The 16,594-nt window shown below is 47.9% G+C and overlaps 1 protein-coding gene across 1 annotated transcript; it reads left to right on the top strand.

Moving 5' to 3' along the window:
- The first annotated feature begins 14,374 nt into the window (after window positions 1-14,374).
- Window positions 14,375-16,226, top strand: LOC139835786 (uncharacterized). The gene is made up of 3 exons (XM_071825651.1): window positions 14,375-15,431; window positions 15,876-16,113; window positions 16,202-16,226. Exons 1-3 carry the CDS (start codon window positions 14,375-14,377, stop codon window positions 16,224-16,226), a joined length of 1,320 nt encoding a protein of 439 aa, XP_071681752.1.
- The last annotated feature ends 368 nt before the right edge of the window (window positions 16,227-16,594 follow it).

The following is a 16,594-nucleotide window of genomic DNA, read 5'->3' as shown; positions in this document are numbered from 1 at the left end:
CACTCTCCTTCCCTCTCCTCCTCTCTCTCCTTCAACTAAGCAATAATATATTGTTTTAATTCTTATAGTCAGCTGACTAGAACTTATTGTACTTACTCTTAGGGTAATTAACATGCAATGGCATTTACTAGATCGATTCATTTGTGGGGGTGGGGCAAAGGCCCCCTCTCCCTAATTCCATCCATATTAAACGGCTATCTTAATTTTGCTTGACATGGTAGTAGTGTATCCATCTCTCTCTAGTTGATTTATCTTGGTTTTTTTTTATCTTAGTTGATCTATCCTCTTGATGAGACTTTTGGTTTCGGTAGTCTTCTCCATGTCGTCGCGCACCAGGAACGATGTGTTCTAACATAGATGTCTTCTGACATGTAGATGATGAGGTGATTGCCCAAAGACATTGAAGATCCAAGTGAACTCGCCACCCCCTCCCTCGTTCCCCTCCTCCCCTCCCCCTCCTCCTCGCCGCCGCCTCGGCCGCATCGACGGCAAAGCTCGCGCGCGGCGCCGGGGTGGCGGGGGCCCTCTCTCCCGCTCGTGCGGTGACGGCGGCACGGTGGCGCGACCGGTGAGGGCGTCGTGGCCGGGAGTGGGGTGCGGCGGCGCGGTTCCCGCCACGGCGTGGTGGCTGCGAGGCATGGGGGTGCTCGGCGGCGGCTGCTCCCCGGAGTGGTCGACGGAGGCGGCGCAAGCTCTGCCCACGGCGGGCTGGTGACATGCAGGGACATCGGGTCGAGTGACAAGGTATTAACTTGTCAATGCCTACAAGTTGTAGACTTGGGTTTCGCGGAAGTAGAGGGCAAGTAGATCTCGAAGGTTTCAGCCGAAAAGGTGCTCGACTGCTAAAAACTAGGGTTGAGTTGACAATAAGATCGGTCCTTTCTTTGTCCCTCGGCTCCCCCTTATATAGGAGGCGGAGCCGAGGGTTTCGTATTACACAAGTTACAATTATCGGGATACTCTTTGAATCCGTCCCGTGAAGTTACAAATCTCTATATCCTTAATCTATCTCTACTTGCCATAGTCGACGTCTTCATGGGCTTCCGGGCTTCATAAACTTCGGGTAATGGGCTTTCAGTAAACCCCGGGTACTATCTTTGACAGGCCCATCTGGGATGCCTATGTCAGTATCCCCCGAGATTTTGCTTGAATTGTAGAGTCGAGTAAAATCTCCATCATACAATTTACCCATAAATTCTTCGAGTCATTTACAAATAACTTATTCGAGACATTTATATCTTGTACAGGGATAATGGTAGATGGGGCTGATTCATCTGACGGATCAGGTACCAGTTAACTGCTCTCGTGGCAAACTCGCAAAAAACTACTTCGAAGTCAAGTCCCTGGACATGACCTCGGGATACTGGCGTAATTCGACATGTGCCGCTTTAGGACTTATTCATGAATCGAATTCCAGTTATGTTTATAAAATGCATAGTGCGTCCGTTGGGAATGTTTCTTCGCATCTGTTGATACGGAAAAAAGTAGCAGAGCGCATTCGGGTGCGATACCTCGTCACTCAGGACAGAACCTGGGGTCTTACCTTCGTAAAGTTTTACGGCATCCAGAGGTTTTTTCGCGGCGGACGCGCTCCAGGAATATATTGTCGAGTACCTTTATCGGCTGTTGAAATAGCCAATTTCGTCGAGTCAATCAACGATAATATCTTGGCGCTCCCGGTGGGATTACATGCAGAGTTACGTGTAACTCGAAAATGTATGGCGACAACCATACTCCCTAAATTTTATCGACTATTCTTCTCAGCTCAAATTATCGGGTGCGCGACCAGCGCTCCCGATGGGAGTAGCCCCCGAGGCTACAGTCAAGTATTTATACTTCGTTGTAGGCTCAATTGAAAAAAACAACTCCTTTCTGCTCCTCCTTTTATTTTACTGGGTGTGCGACCAGCGCTCCCGATGGGAGTAGCCCCCGAGGCTACAGTCAAGTATTTTATTCTGGGTTGTAGGCTCAATTTTTTATCTTCTTTGAACCACCATATATTTTTGTCCTTTATGCCATCCTCTTAGTAGAGGTAAAAACTTCGGGTAAGAGTAGCCCCCGAGCATTTGAACAAATATAAGTATTTGATCGAAGGCTCTCCAAGTTTATCTTATTTGAATCCTCGGTAGTTCTCCTGCCGCTATTTTGAAATACTTATTCGAGATTTTGCAGTGACTACGTCAATGCTGACGATAGCCACTAACTCTGTATTGGGAAGGTGCGAGACCTGTCGTGTCTCTGATATGTGGGTCCAAACCTCTGTCCCTTTTGATACGTCGCGGGAGTGGGGGACACACGTCCTCCGCTTTTTCCGGCACGCGCGCTGCGGCGCCTGTCCAGTAACTTCATAGTGAATATACGATTATACCCTCGATAACACGTGTAGGGCACCGGATTCATTTCCTTTTTATCTAACGGCGCGACAGATCGATTTCTTGGTATAAATAATCTCCTTCTTCCTCAAACCTTCCCTTCGCTGCGCCGCTCAACTTTCCCCTCTCTCTGCAAAATCTCCATTGCTGTCCCCCAAGCTCATTGCGCTTCCTCTCATCTCCATTCTCCTCCAACACCTGTTTGAATGCCACCGCGCACCAAGCTCCTGAGGCACACCGCTCCAGGAACCACCATGTCGACAGAGGAGGCTGAGATCTCTGGATGGGAGAGATCAAAGATCTCAAACCTAGACGTGAGCGCCCTCAAGAAGCTTGGGCTGATGAAGAAAGAAGAGGCGCCGATTTTTCCTGGGGACGAAAGCTTCCCTACGCCTCGCATCGGATACCGGGTAACATTCATCAACCACCTCATCCGCGGCCTTTCCACCCCCATCCACGAGTTCCTTCGTGGATTGCTATTGATAAGACTTTTGGTTTCGGTAGTCTTCTCCATGTCGTCGCGCACCAGGAACGATGTGTTCTAACATAGATGTCTTCTGACATGTAGATGATGAGGTGATTGCCCAAAGACATTGAAGATCCAAGTGAACTCGCCACCCCCTCCCTCGTTCCCCTCCTCCCCTCCCCCTCCTCCTCGCCGCCGCCTCAGCGCATCGACGGGCAAAGCTCGCGCGGCGCCGGGGGTGGCGGGGGCCCTCTCTCCCGCTCGTGCGGTGACGGCGGCACGGGCTGGCGCGACCGGTGAGGGCGTCGTGCTGGGAGTGGGGTGCGGCGGCGCGGTTCCTGCCACGGCGTGGTGGCTGCGAGGCATGGGGGTGCTCGCGGCGGCTGCTCCCCGGAGTGGTCGACGGAGGCGGCGCAAGCTCTGCCCACGGCGGGCTGGTGACATGCAGGGACATCGGGTCGAGTGACAAGGTATTAACTTGTCAATGCCTACAAGTTGTAGACTTGGGTTTCGCGGAAGTAGAGGGCAAGTAGATCTCGAAGGTTTCAGCCGAAAAGGTGCTCGACTGCTAAAAACTAGGGTTGAGTTGACAATAAGATCGGTCCTTTCTTTGTCCCTCGGCTCCCCCTTATATAGGAGGCGGAGCCGAGGGTTTCGTATTACACAAGTTACAATTATCGGGATACTCTTTGAATCCGTCCCGTGAAGTTACAAATCTCTATATCCTTAATCTATCTCTACTTGCCATAGTCGACGTCTTCATGGGCTTCCGGGCTTCATAAACTTCGGGTAATGGGCTTTCAGTAAACCCCGGGTACTATCTTTGACAGGCCCATCTGGGATGCCTATGTCAGTATCCCCCGAGATTTTGCTTGAATTGTAGAGTCGAGTAAAATCTCCATCATACAATTTACCCATAAATTCTTCGAGTCATTTACAAATAACTTATTCGAGACATTTATATCTTGTACAGGGATAATGGTAGATGGGGCTGATTCATCTGACGGATCAGGTACCAGTTAACTGCTCTCGTGGCAAACTCGCAAAAAACTACTTCGAAGTCAAGTCCCTGGACATGACCTCGGGATACTGGCGTAATTCGACATGTGCCGCTTTAGGACTTATTCATGAATCGAATTCCAGTTATGTTTATAAAATGCATAGTGCGTCCGTTGGGAATGTTTCTTCGCATCTGTTGATACGGAAAAAAGTAGCAGAGCGCATTCGGGTGCGATACCTCGTCACTCAGGACAGAACCTGGGGTCTTACCTTCGTAAAGTTTTACGGCATCCAGAGGTTTTTTCGCGGCGGACGCGCTCCAGGAATATATTGTCGAGTACCTTTATCGGCTGTTGAAATAGCCAATTTCGTCGAGTCAATCAACGATAATATCTTGGCGCTCCCGGTGGGATTACATGCAGAGTTACGTGTAACTCGAAAATGTATGGCGACAACCATACTCCCTAAATTTTATCGACTATTCTTCTCAGCTCAAATTATCGGGTGCGCGACCAGCGCTCCCGATGGGAGTAGCCCCCGAGGCTACAGTCAAGTATTTATACTTCGTTGTAGGCTCAATTGAAAAAAACAACTCCTTTCTGCTCCTCCTTTTATTTTACTGGGTGTGCGACCAGCGCTCCCGATGGGAGTAGCCCCCGAGGCTACAGTCAAGTATTTTATTCTGGGTTGTAGGCTCAATTTTTTATCTTCTTTGAACCACCATATATTTTTGTCCTTTATGCCATCCTCTTAGTAGAGGTAAAAACTTCGGGTAAGAGTAGCCCCCGAGCATTTGAACAAATATAAGTATTTGATCGAAGGCTCTCCAAGTTTATCTTATTTGAATCCTCGGTAGTTCTCCTGCCGCTATTTTGAAATACTTATTCGAGATTTTGCAGTGACTACGTCAATGCTGACGATAGCCACTAACTCTGTATTGGGAAGGTGCGAGACCTGTCGTGTCTCTGATATGTGGGTCCAAACCTCTGTCCCTTTTGATACGTCGCGGGAGTGGGGGACACACGTCCTCCGCTTTTTCCGGCACGCGCGGCGCGGTCCCGATAACTTCATAGTGAATATACGATTATACCCTCGATAACACGTGTAGGGCACCGGATTCATTTCCTTTTTATCTAACGGCGCGACAGATCGATTTCTTGGTATAAATAATCTCCTTCTTCCTCAAACCTTCCCTTCGCTGCGCCGCTCAACTTTCCCCTCTCTCTGCAAAATCTCCATTGCTGTCCCCCAAGCTCATTGCGCTTCCTCTCATCTCCATTCTCCTCCAACACCTGTTTGAATGCCACCGCGCACCAAGCTCCTCAGGCACACCGCTCCAGGAACCACCATGTCGACAGAGGAGGCTGAGATCTCTGGATGGGAGAGATCAAAGATCTCAAACCTAGACGTGAGCGCCCTCAAGAAGCTTGGGCTGATGAAGAAAGAAGAGGCGCCGATTTTTCCTGGGGACGAAAGCTTCCCTACGCCTCGCATCGGATACCGGGTAACATTCATCAACCACCTCATCCGCGGCCTTTCCACCCCCATCCACGAGTTCCTTCGTGGATTGCTATTGATGAGACTTTTGGTTTCGGTAGTCTTCTCCATGTCGTCGCGCACCAGGAACGATGTGTTCTAACATAGATGTCTTCTGACATGTAGATGATGAGGTGATTGCCCAAAGAAATTGAAGATCCAAGTGAACTCGCCACCCCCTCCCTCGTTCCCCTCCTCCCCTTCCCCTCCTCCTCGCCGCCGCCTCAGCGCATCGACGGGCAAAGCTCGCGCGGCGCCGGGGGTGGCGGGGGCCCTCTCTCCCGCTCTTGCGGTGACGGCGGCACGGGCTGGCGCGACCGGTGAGGGCGTCATGCTGGGAGTGGGGTGCGGCGGCGCGGTTCCTGCCACGGCGTGGTGGCTGCGAGGCATGGGGGTGCTCGCGGCGGCTGCTCCCCGGAGTGGTCGACGGAGGCGGCGCAAGCTCTGCCCACGGCGGGCTGGTGACATGCAGGGACATCGGGTCGAGTGACAAGGTATTAACTTGTCAATGCCTACAAGTTGTAGACTTGGGTTTCGCGGAAGTAGAGGGCAAGTAGATCTCGAAGGTTTCAGCCGAAAAGGTGCTCGACTGCTAAAAACTAGGGTTGAGTTGACAATAAGATCGGTCCTTTCTTTGTCCCTCGGCTCCCCCTTATATAGGAGGCGGAGCCGAGGGTTTCGTATTACACAAGTTACAATTATCGGGATACTCTTTGAATCCGTCCCGTGAAGTTACAAATCTCTATATCCTTAATCTATCTCTACTTGCCATAGTCGACGTCTTCATGGGCTTCCGGGCTTCATAAACTTCGGGTAATGGGCTTTCAGTAAACCCCGGGTACTATCTTTGACAGGCCCATCTGGGATGCCTATGTCAGTATCCCCCGAGATTTTGCTTGAATTGTAGAGTCGAGTAAAATCTCCATCATACAATTTACCCATAAATTCTTCGAGTCATTTACAAATAACTTATTCGAGACATTTATATCTTGTACAGGGATAATGGTAGATGGGGCTGATTCATCTGACGGATCAGGTACCAGTTAACTGCTCTCGTGGCAAACTCGCAAAAAACTACTTCGAAGTCAAGTCCCTGGACATGACCTCGGGATACTGGCGTAATTCGACATGTGCCGCTTTAGGACTTATTCATGAATCGAATTCCAGTTATGTTTATAAAATGCATAGTGCGTCCGTTGGGAATGTTTCTTCGCATCTGTTGATACGGAAAAAAGTAGCAGAGCGCATTCGGGTGCGATACCTCGTCACTCAGGACAGAACCTGGGGTCTTACCTTCGTAAAGTTTTACGGCATCCAGAGGTTTTTTCGCGGCGGACGCGCTCCAGGAATATATTGTCGAGTACCTTTATCGGCTGTTGAAATAGCCAATTTCGTCGAGTCAATCAACGATAATATCTTGGCGCTCCCGGTGGGATTACATGCAGAGTTACGTGTAACTCGAAAATGTATGGCGACAACCATACTCCCTAAATTTTATCGACTATTCTTCTCAGCTCAAATTATCGGGTGCGCGACCAGCGCTCCCGATGGGAGTAGCCCCCGAGGCTACAGTCAAGTATTTATACTTCGTTGTAGGCTCAATTGAAAAAAAACAACTCCTTTCTGCTCCTCCTTTTATTTTACTGGGTGTGCGACCAGCGCTCCCGATGGGAGTAGCCCCCGAGGCTACAGTCAAGTATTTTATTCTGGGTTGTAGGCTCAATTTTTTATCTTCTTTGAACCACCATATATTTTTGTCCTTTATGCCATCCTCTTAGTAGAGGTAAAAACTTCGGGTAAGAGTAGCCCCCGAGCATTTGAACAAATATAAGTATTTGATCGAAGGCTCTCCAAGTTTATCTTATTTGAATCCTCGGTAGTTCTCCTGCCGCTATTTTGAAATACTTATTCGAGATTTTGCAGTGACTACGTCAATGCTGACGATAGCCACTAACTCTGTATTGGGAAGGTGCGAGACCTGTCGTGTCTCTGATATGTGGGTCCAAACCTCTGTCCCTTTTGATACGTCGCGGGAGTGGGGGACACACGTCCTCCGCTTTTTCCGGCACGCGCGCTGCGGCGCCTGTCCAGTAACTTCATAGTGAATATACGATTATACCCTCGATAACACGTGTAGGGCACCGGATTCATTTCCTTTTTATCCAACGGCGCGACAGATCGATTTCTTGGTATAAATAATCTCCTTCTTCCTCAAACCTTCCCTTCGCTGCGCCGCTCAACTTTCCCCTCTCTCTGCAAAATCTCCATTGCTGTCCCCCAAGCTCATTGCGCTTCCTCTCATCTCCATTCTCCTCCAACACCTGTTTGAATGCCACCGCGCACCAAGCTCCTCAGGCACACCGCTCCAGGAACCACCATGTCGACAGAGGAGGCTGAGATCTCTGGATGGGAGAGATCAAAGATCTCAAACCTAGACGTGAGCGCCCTCAAGAAGCTTGGGCTGATGAAGAAAGAAGAGGCGCCGATTTTTCCTGGGGACGAAAGCTTCCCTACGCCTCGCATCGGATACCGGGTAACATTCATCAACCACCTCATCCGCGGCCTTTCCACCCCCATCCACGAGTTCCTTCGTGGATTGCTATTCATCTATGGGATTCAGCTACATCAGCTGACTCCCAACTCCATCCTCCACATCTCCATCTTTATCACCTTGTGTGAATGCTTTCTTGGGACCCATCCTCATTGGGGCCTGTGAAAACGCATCTTCTATCTTTGCCGCAATAGCTCCCGCAACATCGCCTACAATGTGGGCGGTGTTGTTATCTGCATCCGTCCCGACGTCGACTACTTCGACGTCAAATTCTCCAACTCTGTCCAAGGGTGGCGCAGGAGATGGTTGTACATCCGAGAGGAGCAGAACAACTCTCAAGAATACAACATTGCTCCCTTTGATGGTACCGCAAAAATCCTCAGGCGCCGTTCTTGGGACGCTGAAGTCACTGCCGAAGAAAGATCGGCTACCGATGCTCTGATGAAGCGCATTCATGAACTTCAGAACACCCGCGGTAAAGAACTGTCGGGTGTTCAAATTACTGCTCACTTCCTTAGGATCAGGGTGCAGCCTCTGCAGGCTCGCAAAAACCCCCTCTGGATGTAGGCTAGCGAGGAAGATGTTGACCGCGTGTCCAAGGATCTCTCTGTGAAAGATCTGGAAAAGCTAGTCCGACGCTTTACCTCGTTGAGCAAAAAACACTGTGTTCCATCCTCCTGCCGCGTGGTGCCATACAGCAGCAACCACGCGCTTCCCGAAGTAAGTAATTTCTCTCTCGAGTTGTACTACTATTTTTCGACTTGCTATCTTATTACCTTACACCTTGGTATTTATTTGTGTTTTGTTCGACAGAACCACCAATCTTTCACTTCTCTTCCTCCCCTCCCTGAAGGTGGCGAGGTAGATGAGCGAACCGTCATTACCGACGATTCGCAGGCACCCTCTCGTCTTGAGAGTGAAGTCGCAGGATCTCACAAATCCACGGCTTCCTCCGAAAAAGAAACTGACTCAGAAGCTTCTGAATCAGTGCGCTCTCCTCCCTCCGTTGTTTTTCCAAGTAACAAGAGGAAACAGGATGAAGTCGAAGATTCCGGCACCTCCAAACCCAGTGGGTCACCTGCCAAGGAAACTTCAACTGAAGCAGAGGGTGGCTTCTGCCCTTATGACGATGCTGTCATTAGCTCGTAAGTTATGCTGCTTCTTATTTTGTATATTTCTTGTGAATATTCTCATGTTTCTTTGTTGACAGTGGCGAAGAAGAAGAAGAACCCGCTGCTAATGTGACGGCTCCAACGAGCACGCCAAATACCTTAGTTCTTTCTGAAGCACGCCGTGCTGCTGAGGAAACCTCGCCTCCTCATCATCAAGATTTGGAAATGTCGACTCCTATCGCCAGCCCCCGAGCCCCTTCGCCGAAAAGACCAAGGATTGGGCTTGGAGAGAGCCACGACTTTTCGGCCGGGAGTTCAACGACTCCTCATGTCGAGGGTTCTCCTCGGCAATGCCCTCCGTTTGGGGCTTAGGCTAGATGGAATCATGTAGGCTGACACGAGACATCGGTTATCAAACAAGCGGGGAAAGCGATTAAGCCAGGTTCGGGGCCATCGATGAGGTAAAACCCTTACGTCCTGCCTGTCTGATCTTGATTATGAAAATATTAGGTTACAATGGGGTGCCGAAGGTTTCGGCTATGATCTCGTCGAGAGACTAAGTTCTGTAGGGACCTAGCTCTAGACTTATGGTGGCTATGGTTACTAAGATTGCGTGTGTCCTCGGCAGCCTCTCTCCTGGCCCTTATATTGGGAGCCAGGTCTAGAGAGATCTATCCGAGTACGACTAGGTTACAAAGAGTCCTAGGTCTAAACTTTCCTTGTATTCTTCGTCTCCTTGTCTTGTTCTTCAAGAATTCTTCTTTGGAACCGACGTACTAGCCCACCTGGCCATCGAGTGCCTTCATGAGCCCCTGGTTGGGCTGCAAGAGGTAGTGCAACATAAGTTACCCAAAGGGTAATGCCCACGTCAGTAGCCCCCGATTGACTGGCCGAAGATACCTCGGGCAGGGACTAAAAGCATGCGTCCTGTCGAATGTTTGCCCCAGTCGACAAATCTTGACCCTCTTGTAACAGTAGCATCTTCTTCCATCGGGTGCGCGTCCAGCGCTCCCGATGGGAGTAGCCCCGAGTCTAGGTACAGATGCTTGCAACCGTGCGTAGATTTAAGTTGTACTACTCGAATGTTTTCTTCTGCCGAAGCTTTCTGCAAATTCCCAAGGTTGCCCGATACATTTATATCGGGGCTTTAATTTTTTCAAACAAGGTTCACTACGTAAAGGATATCGAGTAACGTGTCCAGCTTTGCTGGTTAACTGCCGATGGCAAAATAAAGCTACCCTATGTAACATCCGTATTTTTATGAGCTGATTTTTTTTTCTTTTAGTAACGGATGTTGCAGCAAAATAAAATAAACAAATATTTTATTTGAAGTCTTGAAATTAATTCTTTGGATTTAATTTATTAATGGAGGAATTGATTAAGCTCCTAGTTTTTATATCTAGATCTGAGCTTCATTTGCCAATTTTCTCCCTCATTGGTTTTTCAAATGCACGTGCATGCATGGCTACATAGTGTGTCGTGCTCTGTTCTATTTATTTTCCCTGTACGTGCATATGTACTCTGTTCTCTCATCCTTGCTCTTCTGGTCTACCGATGGATCACCGAAGCTAGCAGGCCAAGCCTTCGTTTATTTTCTTCTTCATAGCAGAAACGCTAAGGCCCAGCCGATCCGGCACACATATGCCGCCCGACCTAACCCATGCAGCGAGGAGTTCGTGCAGCGCACGATACCGTCCGACGCGTACGATTCCGGTTCTGATTCTTAGGCAGCGCAAACCGCCTCGCCCAGCTGACTATAAAGCCTCAGGTAGGCGTCCCTGCGTCTCCTTTCCACCCCAAAAACCCTAGAGGCTTAGATCGATCCAATCTCGCGGAGCTCCACGAGGCCGCCGCCGAACGCCGCTCGTGTTCCCGACGACTCAGGGCACGAGGGACGGAGCTGCTGCGCCAGGAGGATTACCAGGAGTAGGGAAGTACATCCACGGAACTAGAAGGACGAACGGCTGCTCACCTACGATACCCACGGCAACGCCGTCAACCTCGGCCACCGACTTCTATCACAAACTGCGCCGTGCTCGGTGAGCTTCTTGGCAAACCCTTGCACACAGACGTTCCACATCTATATGTCTACATCCTAGACATGGTCGCTGCCAATAATGCTGTAGTTGACGATGTCGCCGGTGAACCGAATGCCGTCGGATGGCATCGTCAGTTAGGCCCGCCTAGAGCACGTTTTCTGTTTTTGTTTCCAACTCATGTTATGTTATGTACCAGTTAACTATAGGAAGCCAGTAGTGTTGTTGGTAACACATACGTTCGATGTTTTATCAAATGGCAATGGTAAATATAAGCATGTCATTGTAGTTATATCTCCGCATCTGCTAGCTTTGTTGTTTTCAAGTATCCATATTGTCTAGTCTGGACTTGGGTGCCTCGCCAGGAACCGAATACCATCTGCTAGTTTGCATATGCCAACTTTGTAGTAGCTTTTGCAAATCGATTACACATGCTTAGATATAGAAGCATTCAGTAGAATTAGATAGTACCTTCTCTGTATAAATTTTGCACTTCTTTACGCATGCTTAGCTATACATGTAATTTTTGGATATAACTATTGCCTTATCGTGCATCTATTCTGCTGTTAATTAGCAAGCTCAGTTTTTAGCAGTACAACATGTCAAGTTATTTGGAAATTCTTGTTAGTGTTATAGGCTTGTCCTGTCTGTAGAATAGAGTAACATAGGATTTATTTTATGGCAGATTACTCATCATGCTAGATATTAAACTGGCTTGTTGCTGTAACACCATACTACCATCGTTGTTACTTTGCTGCATGCATGCTGAATATTAGATGCTTGTCACATGTGTAAATGGTTTTAATTTAGATGTTTTACTTGTAAGCATATGTCTAACTAGCATGTATTTTATTTAGTCATAGCATATTAAAATTGTACCATCTATATGTGTTGGTTAAATATGTTTCTAAAATATTTCGTTACCTAATATAGAGCGATCACCATGTGTTATACCCTAGTTAACCCCAATCCTATTGAGTCATTCCAGTCTCTTGGTTGTACTTCTTGTATGCCGAACATTGGACACACACTTTTTATTTGGATCTTTCTATTGGATTTTATTGGTGTTTATTCGTAGTTGTATTTATTTTTCGTTCATCGTTATAACGAGTAGGGAGTGACGGGAACGGGCCGAACCAGGACTACGAAGGAGGGTTTTTCGACGACAACAAAGGCACGCCCTCTCATCATATTTATCCCAGTTTTACAACTTGCATATTATTTTATGTTTTACAAATATATGCTATTTTATTCCAGTAGCTAGCGTGTCGATTGACACACCAACTTGATCTGCTTGTCGCCTTTTACTTGATACCCTGAGTAGTGATTATATATAATCCTGATAGAGTAGAATGCTTAGCCATGCTAAATAATCATTAGGAAATTTCCGGTTGCCTCTCCGGAGGAATTGATCGACCTGCGGGTCAAAACACCCCTTTGAAAGTTGTTGAGCTCGTTGAGCTGGGCTAGTTAGCCATTGATGTTTCCTCTACTCTATGCTACTCTGGGTGAAATTTACCATCTAAACATGGCGCGGGCGACAGCTGGATCAGTTGTTGAAGGAGCGATTGGTTGCCCTTCATTTGTTGGAGGGGGCAATCCGTCGTTCGTGCCGCATAAGGATCCTAACAAGTCTTGGATTTGAAGATTGTGACAACCGTACAACCACATGCTATGTGGGCACTGACTTGGTTGGGTATGTTAGTCAGCCTTAGGTGTCGATGTCGCCGTACCGCTGATGAGGTGTCTGCCTACGGGGGAACCTTCGGCACAGATGTGGGGACCGGTTTGGGGACGTACTCTCAGTTCCGTGCGCCAGACCCGGTGGGCATGTCACATCTTTGGGGGATCTAGCTAAAAGACCTCGTCACAAACTCCCTATTGCTATGCTAGCGACGGCTGGTTGCAACAAGGCGAGATTGTGACATGTGGTGAAAGTGTACCACCTCTGCAGAGTTAAAACTATTCGAATAGCCGCGTCCACGGTCATGGACGACACATGAATCCTTCTTGACATACAGGAACCTGTTTTGCTATTTCCCTCTTGCCTCTGTTCTTTCCTTGGAGTCTAAATCCCATGATATATGTGAGTTGTCGTGGACAGTCACATTGATGAGAAATATTACACTGAATATAAAACATGTTTTCGTCTAAAACTGCTTTTATCAAATCTAGTGTAGTATTGCAAATAAAACTGGCTTTTCTGCAAAAGAACCATATAGCCTTTCTTTGAAGCCTCATGTAGATTTAGTAGGTTTGCAGGAGGGGGCATGTTGAGTACGAAATGTACTCATGGCAAAACTTTTGTTGATGTTCAGAGTACTATGAAGATGCTGAAGACAATGGCGACTACGACGACGCTGAGGAGTGAGGCCTCGTGGACTACATCGACTGCATGTGGCTGAGATGGAGTTACTTCGCATTTTATGATCCGATGTGCTTTCTGGTTGTAATAAATGTTACAAGACATTTCACTTTGTGGCTCAAACTTTTTAATAATTACTTTTTGCACGTTCTGCAATGATATTTATTTCGCTGTGTCGTCAAGTTAATCCTGGATTGACGAATAACACAGGGGGTCGGTTAAGTTCCGGTTCTCACAGAAGTGGTATCAGAGCCGACGTCGACCTAGTCACGTGGCCTTAGTTAGAATGGAAACTTTAAGACAAGTTTTTTTATATAAAAAAATATTTATTTATGAAAATACTCGTAGTCTAATTCTTGACTATTGCTATTCCTTGTCTTACCTTGTTCACTATTTATTCTTAAGTTTTCTTCCATAAGCACTTCTTTAGTATACAATATCCTATCTAGGAGAAAGCCATCTCAAGAGCGCATGGATTCAAGAGGCATATATCAAGTACTCCATACTTCAATACGCAGTTGAGAGGAGACGAACTATATAGGATGAGTTGAACAGAATCCTTTCAGATATGTACTACGTATGTTAGGGGATTTTGCTTGAGTATTGACTACATCTGTTTGGTTATTTCATGTAGTCATACTAAACCATGTTTTACAAAGTAATTTGATTGAAGTTTATTTGGATATTCCATGTTTGGTTACAGATTTGGTTATGGGTTAGTTTCTTTTTCCCTCTTATCTATCCTAACTTGGGACAACGACACAGGATGAATGCAAATCGGGGTCGTGGTCGCGGAGGACGCGGACGCGGACGTGGTCGCGCACCAGCGTTTCAGGAGGACTTCGTTGAGGGTGAAGTTCACGACACGGACACTGACACCGAGAATGAGGGACCAGAGCAGCCGCCACCGCCGCCACCGGTTAACATTGCGCAAGTGATGCTGATGCAGACACAGCTACTGCAGCAGATGGCTGCCACTCTGGCGAACCAGAATCAGAACCAAAACCAAAACCAGAATCAGAATCCTCCTCCACCGCAGTCCAAACTCGCAGATTTCATGAGGACGAAGCCACCCACCTTTGCGGGATCAGCGGATCCTATTGAGGCGGATGATTGGCTGAAGGATATTCGACGGAAACTCAACCTGGTGAGTGTTAACGCTCAAGACCGTGTGAAGTATGCTGCGCACCAACTCCAGGGTGTGGCCGCGGATTGGTGGGAGAACTATTGTGAGGCACATGATGATGGCGAGGGGATCACGTGGAATGAGTTTGCTGAATCATTTCGCACTGCACACATTCCAGCTGGTCTCATGGAGCTGAAGAGGGATGAATTTCGAGCTCTGGTTCAGGGGAAGATGTCAGTCTCTGAGTACTGGGACCGTTTCACCCAGTTATCTCGCTATGGAAGGGCGGATATTCCCACTGAGGCTGATAAGATTTCTAAGTTTCTGAGGGGCGTCAACCTAGGTCTGAAGGATAGGTTGGTGTCTCATGATTTTGCCAACTTCCAGAGTTTGGTCAACAAGGCTATTCTTCAGGAGAATTCAAAGAACGAACTTGAGGAACACCGCAAGCGCAAGGCACCGCAAGGTCAGTATGGGACAGGGAGTTCACGCCATAAGAACAATAACAACCCAGGATACCGTGGATCAGGTGCAAAGCCGGCGAAGCCTAATCACAATGCTTCGTATGGTGCCTATCGTACTCCGAGAGCTGAAGTCAGAGGGAATCATGCCAACACCGCTGGGAGGACATGCTACAACTGTGGCGAAGAGGGCCACTTTGTTGCTGCATGCCCGGGAAAGAATAACACCGGGGCGACACCAGTGAAGTTCAACTTGGGGTCCGCCGCCAAGACGCCAGCAGCGGGACGTGGAAGAGGCATACTGCCTACCCCGGGAGGCGCACCTCATGCCTCAGGGCAGCAAGGACGTGGCCAAGTCAACCATGTCACGGCGGAACAGGCGCATGAAGCTTCAGATGTTGTCCTTGGTATGTTTCCAATCAACTCATGTTATGGTTCAGTACTTTTCGATTCTGGAGCGTCCCATTCGTTTGTTTCCAAGCAATTTGTTGAAAAACACCATTTGAAAACCGAGGGTATGAGTCGGGAGATGGCAGTACAATCACCTGGGGGAATACTTACTACGGGTTTAAAATGTCCTAAGGTGATCATAACGATCGAAGGAGTAGAGTTTCTAGCAGATCTCATAGTGTTAGACTCTAAAGGGTTAGATGTTATTCTGGGCATGAACTGGTTAGTAAAACAAAAAGCTATGATAGACTGTAGCCTTGGAGCAGTATCGCTGACTAGTAAGAATGGAACTGTGGTGGATTACAAACCCAAGTCAGCACCTCATACCGCAGTGGACAGTATTCTGAACAGCTTGAAGGAGATGGTTGTATCAGACGTTAGAGTAGTTAAGTAATACCCAGATGTTTTCCCGGATGAGTTACCTGGTCTGCCACCAGACCGTGAGATAGAGTTTGCCATCGAGTTAGTCCCAGGCACTGCTCCTATTGCAAAGAGACCATATAGGATGCCGGCAGATGAACTAGCTGAAATGAAGAAGCAAATTGAGGAGCTCTTAGAGAAGGGATATGTTAGACCGAGCACCTCACCTTGGGGAGCACCGGTGTTGTTTGTTAAGAAGAAAGATGGTACCATGCGAATGTGCGTGGATTACCGTGCCTTGAATGAAGTGACCATCAAGAATAAATACCCTTTGCCTAGGATTGATGATCTGTTTGATCAATTGAAGGGAGCTTCTGTCTTCTCTAAGATAGACCTCAGGTCGGGATACCATCATTTGAAGATCCGACCCGAAGACATACCTAAGACAGCCTTTGTCACTCGGTATGGTCTCTACGAATTTCTGGTGATGTACTTTGGACTCACGGATGCACCGGCCTACTTCGTGAATCTCATGAATAAAGTGTTCATGGATTGCTTGGATAAGTTTGTCGTAGTGTTCATTGATGATGTGTTGATTTACTCTCGTAATGAGGAGGATCATGAAAAGCACCTTAGGATTGTTCTGGAAAGGCTTAGAGAACATCAACTTTATGCCAAGTTCAGCAAGTGTGAGTGTTGTGGGTATACTTCATGGGTGTACCATCGACAGTGCCTGGATCCGGCAAGCCCGGGTGGCCCA

Source organism: Lolium perenne, chromosome 2 (genome assembly GCF_019359855.2).
Source record: "Lolium perenne isolate Kyuss_39 chromosome 2, Kyuss_2.0, whole genome shotgun sequence".
Taxonomy (NCBI): Eukaryota; Viridiplantae; Streptophyta; class Magnoliopsida; order Poales; family Poaceae; genus Lolium; species Lolium perenne.
The sequence above is the reverse complement of the archived record's forward strand: the minus strand, read 5'-3'. Positions and strand labels throughout refer to the sequence as shown.